Source organism: Carassius carassius, chromosome 7 (assembly GCF_963082965.1).
Source record: "Carassius carassius chromosome 7, fCarCar2.1, whole genome shotgun sequence".
Taxonomy (NCBI): domain Eukaryota; kingdom Metazoa; phylum Chordata; class Actinopteri; order Cypriniformes; family Cyprinidae; genus Carassius; species Carassius carassius.
The window spans coordinates 30,954,248-30,967,065 of record NC_081761.1 but is presented as its reverse complement, the minus strand read 5'-3'; the positions used below and the strand labels follow the sequence as shown (position 1 = coordinate 30,967,065).

At 35.6% G+C, this 12,818-nt stretch overlaps 1 protein-coding gene across 12 annotated transcripts in view; it reads right to left on the bottom strand.

Moving 5' to 3' along the window:
• mcf2la (mcf.2 cell line derived transforming sequence-like a) overlaps positions 1 to 12,818 on the bottom strand; it is a 65,970-nt gene that overhangs the window by 40,224 nt on the left and 12,928 nt on the right. The window contains exon 1 of one of the 12 annotated variants that reach the window (XM_059554558.1): positions 7,244 to 7,607. The exons of the other annotated variants lie outside the window; for them this stretch is intronic. Coding sequence (XP_059410541.1) covers positions 7,244 to 7,316 — 73 coding nt within the window. The 5' untranslated portion in view covers positions 7,317 to 7,607. Of the gene's footprint in view, positions 1 to 7,243; positions 7,608 to 12,818 lie in introns of those variants that run through there. 12 annotated transcript variants of the gene reach the window in all.

Genomic DNA, 12,818 nt, shown 5'->3' with positions numbered 1-12,818 from the left:
GCAGAACAAACAACGAACAAAACCAAAACAAAAGCAAATAAAACTAAAATGAACAAAACAAAACCAATGCAATTACAACAAACAATATCAAGCAAAACAAATGAAATAAAATAATAACTAAAAAGCAAATAAACTCAAAACAAACAGAATAAAACAAAACATGACAAAAATGATTTTGAAAAAATATCATCATGGTATCAAAACATAAAATGAATTAAAATAACATATTATAAAAACATAACTAATTATTTAAAGCATCAATTTTTCACTCAATTATTCAATGTTACTATAATTCATCTTAAATCTAACATAGCAATTCCAAATGAAAGTAACACGTTTTATTTACTTCCCAAAACCCATTTTTACTCACATCTGACACTGTGATGCACTCTACCCATCAACACGCTCATCTTTACTGTGATTTCTATTACATGTTTCTTTTGATTATAATGTGATATATTATATTGTCTGTAAGAAACAGCACATCTGACAAAGTGATCTGTTAATCTAATCTCTTCACACAGGAAATGCCCTTCTTTGAAAGCTATGGAGTACAGTGGAGAAGCCTTCAGGAGAAGATAAGGCCTCCTTGAAATCAGAAGGACAGTGACGTAAGACCCATTACAACATCACAGAAAAACACTCTGGCTGCTCACCCTGTTATTAAGTTTCTGTAAAGTTCAATGACATTGTGAATGCTATTTTAAATAAAGGTTCATCATTCCTCAGACCCTTCATTTGTTGGCCAATATAAGCACACTACCATGACGTTCAAAGTTCAGCCCCCAAAAGTTCAGCTCTACTGATCAACCGATCAAAACAGTCCTCTTCCTTTCCCACCGCTCCACTGCCAACGTCACTGATCACAGACGAGCACCTGTTTTCACCGTTCCCAACACCATGCCACGGCCATGATTAGTAAAGACAGATGCTTGCAGATAAAGCGAGAGCTGTTAATCCTTTATCTACCCTGGTTACACAGACAGTGAGCTGGTAAAAGCTGATCGCAGACCACATTCAGATTAAGATCACTGTAGGATTTCTGATCTCAGTGACCTTCAGTAAGAGTGTCGCGTGACTTCAGAGAGAGCTGCCACAGCCCAGGTAAAAACTGAGCTTTTGAGGTTAAGAGAAGTTTCTGGCACTGAAAGATTGCCAGTTATGCTGAAGAGAAGTTGTGACCAACAAACACAGCAATGCTTCGCTTTTCTTTGTTATTTAGAACAAGCATTATAGACATTCAGGTAAAGTATAATTATACTAATAAAGTTAATCTCATATATTCATCATTTGTTGCTTCAGGCTATAAAAGTGTTCATTCTACAGTTATTCAACATCACAAAGATACCATTTGATAGGAGTTAAATGATAAAAATAGAATGACTTAAAAAAACAGGTCGAGGGATTTTAGGTCCAGGCACTCCATGACAAGTTCTTCTGTGTTCCAAATTGGATTGTATTCCAAACACTATTATGCATTTAAGCAATTAGGTATGAGAGGCTGTTACATTGTGAATGTAGTCACGGCTACAGGGCACATGACACGGATACAGAGCAATGCCAGAAACCCCTTCATCTGTGAAAATATTCACAGTAAAGAACAAAATCAAATGCCTTACAGATTTTACAGTTTTAAAACTAGCAAGTAAGCAGCAATTACACACACATGCAGAGCTGGGTAGATTACTTACTAATTGTAGTCAATTACTGATTTCAAATTACATGACAAGAATTGTAGTATATGGTTAAATAATTCAAATAAAAATGAATGTGTTCATCAGTAGTTGATGCAATGTTGAAACACTTCTCAAACCTGAAATGATTTTTGTAAATCCAGTGGTCAAATGCTGTGTGTCCCCGCCTGACTAATGACTGGTCTTTGTGTGAATGTCCACAAAACTGATTGGGGTAGTCAACACTAAAAGACCAGGGGTGTAGATGATAAAGCGTATATCACAGTCTTTTTGATGCGATAAACCTGGGTTCAAAACAATCTTTTGTCAAACCTTTTTTACTGCCTTTACAAATCTCATATCACATCGGAAAGGCATTTATTTTCAATAAAAATGAAGTTATAAAGTATCGGGAAGGGTTACAGTGGGTGAAGGGAGCGCTTTATTGTCCCAATAAAGTGGCATCCATTTAATAATGAATAAAAATTATAATTTTACACAATACATTATTATTGCATACTGTTTTATAATGTATTACAATACTGAGGTGCAGATAATTGCCACTATTTAAATTAAGTAACACAAATAGCAGAAAATCCTGTTATTTTAAGTGTAAATAGAAACTATAGATATTTGCACTTAAAAATACTGCTATTTTAGTGTAAATAACATCTAATTGCTATTTACACAGTGTAAATAGCATTTATTGCTATTTGAATTTCGTGCAAATAGCCACTGCCATATATTTTAAGTGGTAGGCCATTTCAGAAAGGAAAACTTAAAAGTAAAAAAAAAAAAAAAGGAGAATCAATATGTAATCATGTAATCAATAAAAATTGTATTCGGATTACGAGTATTTTAAAATGTAATTTAATCTAATTACAAGTACTTAATTTTTGGACTTGATTATGTAAACCAGATTAATTGTAATTTGTTACTATATTACTACCCAGATTTGTACACATGCATGCATGTACAGATATATGTGTGTGTGTATGTGTGTGTGTGTACACACACACACACACACACACAGACACACACAGCCTTGCCAAAGAATTCTTTTTGTTATGTTGTAGCCTTATGTTAAACTGCTTTAAATTATTTGTTTTCCCATCAGTCTACACTCCATACACCATAATGACAAAAGCAAATAACAGGTTTTTAACATCTTTGCAAATTTATAAAAGATTAAAAAAAAAACTCAAATGATTCCATTGCATAAGTATTCATACCATTATCTGTTGAAGTTGAAATTTAGCTCAGGGGCATTCATATTGCTTGTACATTTTATTGAAGCTAACCTGTTGCAAATTCAATCGAATGGGTATGATTTGGAAAAGCAGACGTCTTAACAAAAGGTCTAACAGCTGAATATTCATATAAGGAGCATAAACCAATCCCTGAGGTAAAAAAAAAATATGCCCGTAAAGTCAGGATTGCATCAAACCACACATCTGGAGAAGAGTTCAGAAAAACTTCTGCTGCAATGAGGGGTCACAGAAGCATGTAGCCTCCATTATCCATAATGGAAGATGTTTAGAACAACCAGGACTCTTCCTACTCTGAGAATTACAGATTTTAAAAGATCAGAATGTTCTTGTCCACAAGCCAAAACAGCCTACAACAAAAACAACTAAATAAAGAAGTAATTTTGTGATTTTATCCTCTATATCCAAGAAGATCTCACCTCTCTTGGAACTGTTTTTCCTGATGCAGGAGAACAAGGACAACATGTTTTCCGTGTCTCTGCGGTTGTGTCCACTCTTTGCATTATTTACAGGAGAGTGTTGGATACAGTGGCTTAAAACCTCAGCACTGCACTAACAGCTCAGATGGAAAAATAAGATACATACCAATGCACAGACACATACACACTCAATGTTAACATGCAAGGAAAACATCCTCTTTGTTCTTCGTGTCTGTGCAAGCAGCACAAGTTAAATGCATGCTGCAGTTTTTGTCAAAGACCTCTTCGTCTGTATCAAGTCCGAGCCTGTCTGAACTACAAAGAACCAGTCCAGCTTAAAACGCACAGGAGTGCAATATAAACCATTACTGCTACATACTGTAAGCATGACATCTTTCTTTACACAGGAATCACACCCATATCTCATTGTGATTTCCATAATAACTACATCCTTTATGCACTCTTAACAAAAAGAAGCTCATATAATTCATTAAACAAGGCTAATATACAATTAATGTTCCAGAACAACAGTTTAAAACACAGAACTAAGCCACATGCTGTAAGTCACTTCATCCATTATCCATATTACTTTTGCATTTGTCTTCAAGTCATACAATAGACCAAATTATAAAAGGATAGTTGGACCAAAAATGAAAATTCTGTTATTTACAGACCCTCGTTTTATTAAAAATTGACAAAAAAATAATCAATGCAAAACCAGGAATCAGTGTTCTTTTTGTCCAAACAAACATTTGATTTTGGGATCAAACAACGATCTGTATTTGCAACGCTCAGATCCTTAACCATAAAGTCACATTATCAAAATGGTGCTTTATTCAAAATAGATTGTTCTGTAGCAAATCAGCTTCACAGAAATAAACAGGAAAATTGCAAAATTCATCAGTTATAAAATGACTAATTTCAACTATAAAGCAACTCTAGGGATGAATATTCATTATTTATCTCAATGTTATTTAAATTAGTTCAATAACAGGATAACAGTGTTGCAAAGTTAACGAGTTACAAAACATTCAATTTAGCTATAAAGCAGTTCCACATAACACAATACCATTAAGCCACAACATTACACACCATTACACATATACACGTGGATTGCTTCTCTGATCTTCATTACACAAAACTATGCACCTGCTCATTATTTACACACTCACAACACACACAAACAACTTAAAGTCCCAAATGGCTTATTAACAATGCACATGGTTGATTGTCATGAGGGCACTGTAACCGTGTGTGTGTGTGTGTGTGATGTATTCAGACATGTGGTCTGGCTCCAGCTATATGGACAAATGTGAACAGTGCCATATCAATTATACAATCACACCAACTGCTAACTAAAAGGTCAGTGTGCATCAGAATAAACTAGGGTGTGTGTTCATGCACTAACATTTGATATCTTATCTGCACTTCACAGAGTCTCCATCTGTTAGGCTGGAAGAATACAAATGAGAAACACACACACACACACACACACGCACACACAGCCCCCTACAACAGCAACAAATGGGCAACAATTGGGTCAAATTCTCTACATTCCGTGCCCATCTTTTTAACAGTTTAATTGAATGTATATCAGATCATTGTGGTCTGAAACGGAACAAAAATAAAACGAGGCCACTAAAGTTCAGAGACTTTCTTTAAAACAGTCTTTAAAAACATGCTGATCAGAGCCTTTGAATTGTATAAATTCTGTTTGTAACTGATTAAGGGGTATGACTTTACAATCTTCTATTTTCGCTCTCAGCGGTGATATTGAAGAGTAAAAAGTTTCTGGACTTGGTGCCCAGCAAAACCACAGTAGTTGGACACACAAGACAAAAACCACACCAGACATTTATAGACAGATGGTTACTAAATAATCATAGTGAGTAAAATTGTTATGACAAACCCTGTGAAGTCAACCAGAAGAGTGAGAAAAAAATATAACACGGCAAAACACTGCAAAAATGTCACACATTTTAGAAGTGTTTGCAAGCAAAACTATTAGAGCTGCTCATAGTTAACCCTACTGCAAATACACTACAAAAGTTGTTATTAATATTTAGAAAGGATACATTCAATTTAATCAAGTGACAGTAAAGACTTACATGGATAAAAAAAATGCTGTTCTTTTGACTGACCTATCCATTAAAGAATTTCACCAAAATCCTAAGCACAAAAACGGTTTTCAACATTGATGATAAATGCTTCTTAAGCAGCATATCAAAATGATTTCTGAAGGATCATGTGACACTGAAGACTGGAGTAATGATGCTGAAATTTCAGCTTTGCCTCACAGGAATAAATTACATTTATAATATTTTCAAACACTAACAGTTATAAAAATGGTGTAACCAGTCCTACACCAATTTTGTAATGATGTCTCATATTGTATCTTATTAAAAGAGGTGAGCTGTTACTTAAAAAATTAAATTAGGAAGAAGGACCCATGCCATATCTAGGTACCAGGGTGAGCTCTTTTGATTTGGGAAACCAGCCAGAACACCCTAGCAACTGCAGAACAACATGCTAAAAACCTCTCACCATAGCAACTGCATAGGAATGCTCTGGCTTCGATTCACAACAGCCTGACATTGTGACAGCAACTTTTGCTTGGGCAAGCACCATTCAAATTTCATCCAGAAAAATTTCAAAATATAGTTTAAGAAAATAATAAAAGAACACACTTATCATACATCAAATCATTATACACACTATACACACACACACAGATCAGGTATTATAGAAAGACACCCCACTTACTCTTAACAGCAGAAAGAAAGTGTGTTCTTGGATGCCACTCTTCAAATAGTAAAGTAAGTAGCCTACACTTTGCAGCACTCAGGTATACAGTATCTGTTGTAGTTTGACCCTTATTAAAGCTGCTTTCAGTTCTTTCAGCAATAGAAAAGAAAAACTCAGCTAAATAGAGCTCATATTTCAGCATCTGATTCAGCACCTAACATTTTCCATTCAACTAACAGTGCCTTCTGCAGTATAGCCCGAGGTCATAGTTACAGCACGCCTGTCTAGATTTAATAAGCAAATATCTTCTGATGTGCTGTTACTTGCATACACAGTGAAACTTTGTGTCCATGATGAGCTTTCACAGCTAAGACAGAACTTCGATCACTGCGCATATTGACAGGCTTGAAGAAAAGCTTCAATGTGAAACAACACCTTGGTGTCAGCCCAACTGGTTTCGGGAAGTTGGCATAAAACCAGACTGGTGCCAAAAGTGGCCCATATGAGCATGGGTGAAACTGTTACAAACCGTTGACCAACAAACAATACGCTTCTCACGATCAGACAGTGCAAAAAAGGAGGGGGGAGTTTACATTCAAATTCAGGGTCGCATTTGAACTTGAAAATCAATGAACTGTGGGAAAGTTTAACATGTAACCAAACACAGATTTCAGATCACAGCACTGTATGAAAGAGAAGTACACACTTTTACAATAAGAAAAGTATGATGAATGGAAATCTACTCCTTAATTTAAATATCAAGACCACAAAAGCATATCATTTAAAAAGCTGAAATCCACATATAAAGCATAATCAGAACAGAGATGTTTAAACCCAAAAGGTTAAAAAAAAATTTCCTACACTTTTAAAAATTAAGTGCCCTTCTTCCATAGAACCCCCATTTTGGGCTTCCTTTCAAAGAGCAGTTCTTTAAAAAATATATTTTTAGTGTGAAGAACATAAAAACCTAAAGAAGCTTTTTCCATTATGAAGAACTTTGTGGAATGGAAAGGTTCCATGGATGTTAAAGGTTCTTCTTGGAACCACCAATGTCAATAAAGAACCCTACTTTCTGAGAATTGATGTGAAGTTAATTTCATGAGTTTATTAATCTATAAAGACTACTTTAGTCTCCTACCTGTCACCATTTTCAGTTGCAGCCATAGTCTGGTAATGTCCTGGCAGAGCAAGGACACTCGGTTGAGCTCCATCCTGCTCAGAGTGCACCTTTCCCGGCCACCCTCCTGTTTCAGGTGCCTCTATCTCTGGGGCTTCATCCTCCTGCAGGACTTACGTAAACTGCCACGCATAACTGTCCGTCAGCGCACTTCACATATCCTCATCTCCAACACACACAAACTCTACCGGCATCAGGTTACTCTGCCACACACACACACATACATAAAGGTGCAAGGAACAGACGGTGGAGTTAAAGGGAGGAAAAGCCCTGGGGCAGCCGCTTTAACAAACCAGAATGCAATTCTGTAGTGTGACCTGTGTGTGTGCGTGAGTGAGTGGATAAGCTCTGACATACGCACACACTCTCTAATCGTCCTGCCTGTAACAGGTTTGAGAGAGAGAGAGAGGGATGGGGGGGATGACAGCAGTTTTCTCTGTTTGTCACTCTGCCAGGGCCCTGTGGATTAATAATAGACAGCCAATCAAAATACTGGGGCCGGACTGAGAGGTGGAGCACATAAACTACATTACTCCATCTATCATGATACTCAAATCTATTATACTATACCGCACATAAAATATGTTCATTATTACAATAATTGGGATATTTAGTTAGCTGTACTTTTTCCCTTTTAATAACTGCTTTAATGGTGTGATGTATTTTTTTAAATTGTTTTATTGTAATTAGTTTTTTATATTTTATTCATTTTGCACTGTTGTTATTGCACTTCGTTTGACACTATACTGTGAAAATACAAATGCATAGGTTTGGCCTTCCATGCCAATAAGACAAATAGTTAAATTAAATAAATACAAAAATAATAATGCAACAAAATTCTGACATTAATATTCATTGTTCTAATTATTCCAAAAATTTTCATCTTGAAATTCACAGCTTTTAATAGCTCTTTTTAGTTTTTAAAAAAAATTGAATTTCATCAATATGACAAAAAAATTATAAAGACATCGTAAAAAATTACTTTGGTACTATTTTTTTTACAACTTTTTTTAATGTTCCCTATTGTTATTTTAAAATTTAGCAAATGTGCAGAAAAACTAAATTACATTAAAAAGTGACAGTGTATGGTCATTGATACAATTTAACATGAAACATTTTAATAACAACATTTTTACTAACACTTTACAATAATAAACTATTGGTTAGCATTAGTTAATGCACCAACATAAACTAACACTGAGCATTAAAGTTGTTACAGTATTTATGGATCTTTTTCATCTTTAATTAATACAACCCGAATTCCGGAAAAGTCGGGACGTTTTTAAAATTTTAATAAAATGAAAACTAAAAGACTTTCAAATCACATGAGCCAATATTTTATTCACAAAAGAACATAGATAACATAGCAAATGTTTAAACTGAGAAAGTTTACAATTTTATGCACAAAATGAGCTCATTTCAATTTTGATTTCGGCTACAGGTCTCAAAATAGTTGGGACGGGGCATGTTTACCATGGTATAGCATCTCCTTTTCTTTTCAAAAAAAGTTGCTGGAGTTTTGCTGTTGGAATTTGGTCCCATTCTTGCCTTATATAGATTTCCAGCTGCTGAAGAGTTTGTGGTCGTCTTTGACGTATTTTTCGTTTAATGATGCGCCAAATGTTCTCTATAGGTGAAAGATCTGGACTGCAGGCAGGCCAGGTTAGCACCCGGACTCTTCTACGACGAAGCCATGCTGTTGTTATAGCTGTAGTATGTGGTTTTGCATTGTCCTGCTGAAATAAACAAGGCCTTCCCTGAAATAGACGTTGTTTGGAGGGAAGCATATGTTGCTCTAAAACCTTTATATACCTTTCAGCATTCACAGAGCCTTCCAAAACATGCAAGCTGCCCATACCGTATGCACTTATGCACCCCCATACCATCAGAGATGCTGGCTTTTGAACTGAACGCTGATAACATGCTGGAAGGTCTCCCTCCTCTTTAGCCCGGAGGACACGGCGTTCGTGATTTCCAACAAGAATGTCAAATTTGGACTCGTCTGAACATAAAACACTATTCCACTTTGAAATAGTCCATTTTAAATGAGCCTTGGCCCACAGGACACGACGGCGCTTCTGGACCATGTTCACATATGACTTCCTTTTTGCATGATAGAGCTTTAGTTGGCATCTGCTGATGCCACGGCGGATTGTGTTTACCGACAGTGGTTTCTGAAAGTATTCCTGGGCCCATTTAGTAATGTCATTGACACAATCATGCCGATGAGTGATGCAGTGTCGTCTGAGAGCCCGAAGACCACGGGCATCCAATAAAGGTCTCCGGCCTTGTCCCTTACGCACAGAGATTTCTCCAGTTTCTCTGAATCTTTTGATGATGTTATGCACTGTAGATGATGAGATTTGCAAAGCCTTTGCAATTTGACGTTGAGGAACATTGTTTTTAAAGTTTTCCACAATTTTTTTTACGCAGTCTTTCACAGATTGGAGAGCCTCTGCCCATCTTTACTTCTGAGAGACTCTGCTTCTCTAAGACAAAGCTTTTATAGTTAATCATGTTACAGACCTGATATCAATTAACTTAATTAATCACTAGATGTTCTCCCAGCTGAATCTTTTCAAAACTGCTTGCTTTTTTAGCCATTTGTTGCCCCCGTGCCAACTTTTTTGAGACCTGAAGCAGACATTAAATTTTAAATGAGCTAATTAAGTGGATAAAAGTGTAAAATTTCTCAGTTTAAACATTTGCTACGTTATCTATGTTCTATTGTGAATAAAATATTGGCTCATGTGATTTGAAATTCCTTTAGTTTTCATTTTATTAAAATTTAAAAAACGTCCCAACTTTTCCGGAATTCGGGTTGTAAAAGATAATGGTTTATTGATAGTTCTTGTCAGCTCACACCCATTGAATAATATCAAAAGTAACAACTTTTGCTCTTAATAATGTGTGAGTACATATTGAAATTAATTACAAGATTAAGAAATGCTTTTGAAGTACTTGTTAGTAAATGTAACAGATATATATTTTATTATATTTTTTACCCTGCACTGTGTAAAGTCATACAGAGCTGCATGGATGCCACACACACCCAGTTCAAGCAATCCATAAGAGCAGAGTGAAAGGCGCTGTACGTCTGTATTCACAAAGAGCCTGGGAAAAAGACACACACACACACACACACACACACACACACACACCACCTGTTTGTGGCTGGAGTCTGCACAGAGAGAGAGTCTACTGCTGTGAATTAAACAGCTCTATATAACTATAGTTCTGCAAAGCCTTTGATGTAACTCAAAAAGCTTCAGCTTGAGAGAGAGAGAGAGAGAGAGAGAGAGAGATATCAATGGAAACAAAACAGATTTAGACACATCAAAATGGCCTTTTTATGCTTATAAAATAATAGAACAGCAGCAAAGACTGCCAAAGTTAGATAACTAAAGTGTCTAAATATATTCTCCAATTTAATTTTTTTTTTGTGTGTGTGAGTACTCCATTCTTAGAGCACCATGGTTACTTACAAAATAATACAATTGTCAAGCATTTTAATGCACTACACACTATTTTGAGACAATAGCACAGGTAAGTTTACAGAAAGGTATATCTGGGCTGGTGCTGTCTGGGAAATTATATGTTCATTGTGACTTTTGTGATACACAATCCTCAGCTCAAGGCTCTCTCGCAGCCTGAAGGCCACATACAACAGGAGGACTTTAAAATGCAGGTTAAGTTCTAGACACCCTCGCTGGAAATCCCCTGGCTCTCTTCTCTTAGATCTTGTGTCCGGCTATAAATACCCACTCCATGCTCGTCTGAGACACTCACACACTACAGATTATTTAAGAGAGACAGGGCTTCACTTTTATAAAGACAAACACAATGCCCCTTTCTGTGCTTGATGATCAGTAACACTATGCCACTGAGCTAGATCCTCTTGGCTCAACTGTTTAACAGCTCTTAATGTACACCGTTACATAACATACATGCGGTTAAATAACCAAGTATAAACCATTATTTTATTAAACTTCATTCTGTAAACTTCATAGCCCAAGTAGCATCAGTGTAGTCAAAATTGTAACTATGTAATTATGTAAAATTGTTCATTCTATGTAGGATATATTTAACTTAATGAATTGCTATCCTTGTGATCTGCATTTCTAAAAGGCCTTTTCCATGCTGGGCTAGAATCAAAATCTCAAAATAAGATGATATCAATCTGTACAAGCGATCAACTTAATGAACTGGAGTATAATCAGTTATATTTGCTATAACTGCAATTTCTGAAGTCAAGCTCTATGCTTGCTTTATTAGCAGCGGGACTCATTCCTTATGAGAAATAATGGACAACCAGTTCAAACTGAACAGTGATAAAACTGTAAAGCTGATTTCATATGTACGGTCTGCTGAACATATACCGGTAGAGGAGAGTAAAAATAGACTCCAGGCCTATTGATTCAGATAAATGTAGAGTCTAGAGGGACAGGATACATGTGGCCGTCTTTCATAATACTACAGCACTGCAGCAGCTGTAATGAGAAAAGCAGGAGTGTGTTTCTGTAACTTCGGTCGATCCTGTTTCGTGCAGGCTTCCCTGATACTTCATATGCAACAGTAACAGGATTGTGTGTAAATTATGAAACATACTGTGTATCCAACCAATCCAGTGATCATAACAGGATAAGTGAAGCGTTTGATGGAATAACTAACATCATATTTTCTCTTGTAGAGGTGACCAGCCCCTTTAATAAACATCCACAGCAAAACAAATACAGCCTCAGATATCTACATAGTAGTATATATTTTAAAAATGCTGAATTCCTTTGAAACTCATGACTTTACAGTAAATGTAAAAATAAATTCAAAAATCACCTTATACTGTGAACTGGTTTTAAGTATTTCAAGCTAAGTGACATTATCAGCATGATGACATGCTAACAATATTATCCCGTTTAATCCCATCGGTCACAGTAGTGACTGTAAAAAAAAGTTTTTTTTATTTATAAAGCTCTAAAAACCTTACTGACTGATGTGTTAGTGTACTTCCTGCTAATATGAAAAAAACATAAATGGTCTCAATTAAATATGTGCAGTTTCACCCTGATTAGAGCAAATTGTCACATGACCAGAGCAATTTACTTCCTGTTTGCACCTTGAGAAGATAATGGCTGCATCAAAGCTCCAATACTAAAGGCTAAAGTGTCTTAACATAAATATATGACAAAGATGTTTGGTACACGTGATCTTTAGGGTGTCTAGTATAAATATATGCATTCACATATATTTCGTTTTGTTGAGTGTGGTCATAGAATGAGTAAACATGCTGATGGTGACAATAGTGATCAGTGGGATAACAGTGAACTTAGATATACAATATAAATCTAATTGCAGTTGCTAGTGAAAATGACAATAAAATGTTTCAGTGACAAAATATTGCACTAAATTAAAAATTCAAATGTTACAAAAAATGTACAATAATCATGTTGTAATACTCTAAACCATTAATATAAAAAAAGTTATGTTTTACAAATAAAAGTAAACATTTTGAATTATTATTATTATTTTAACAATTTAA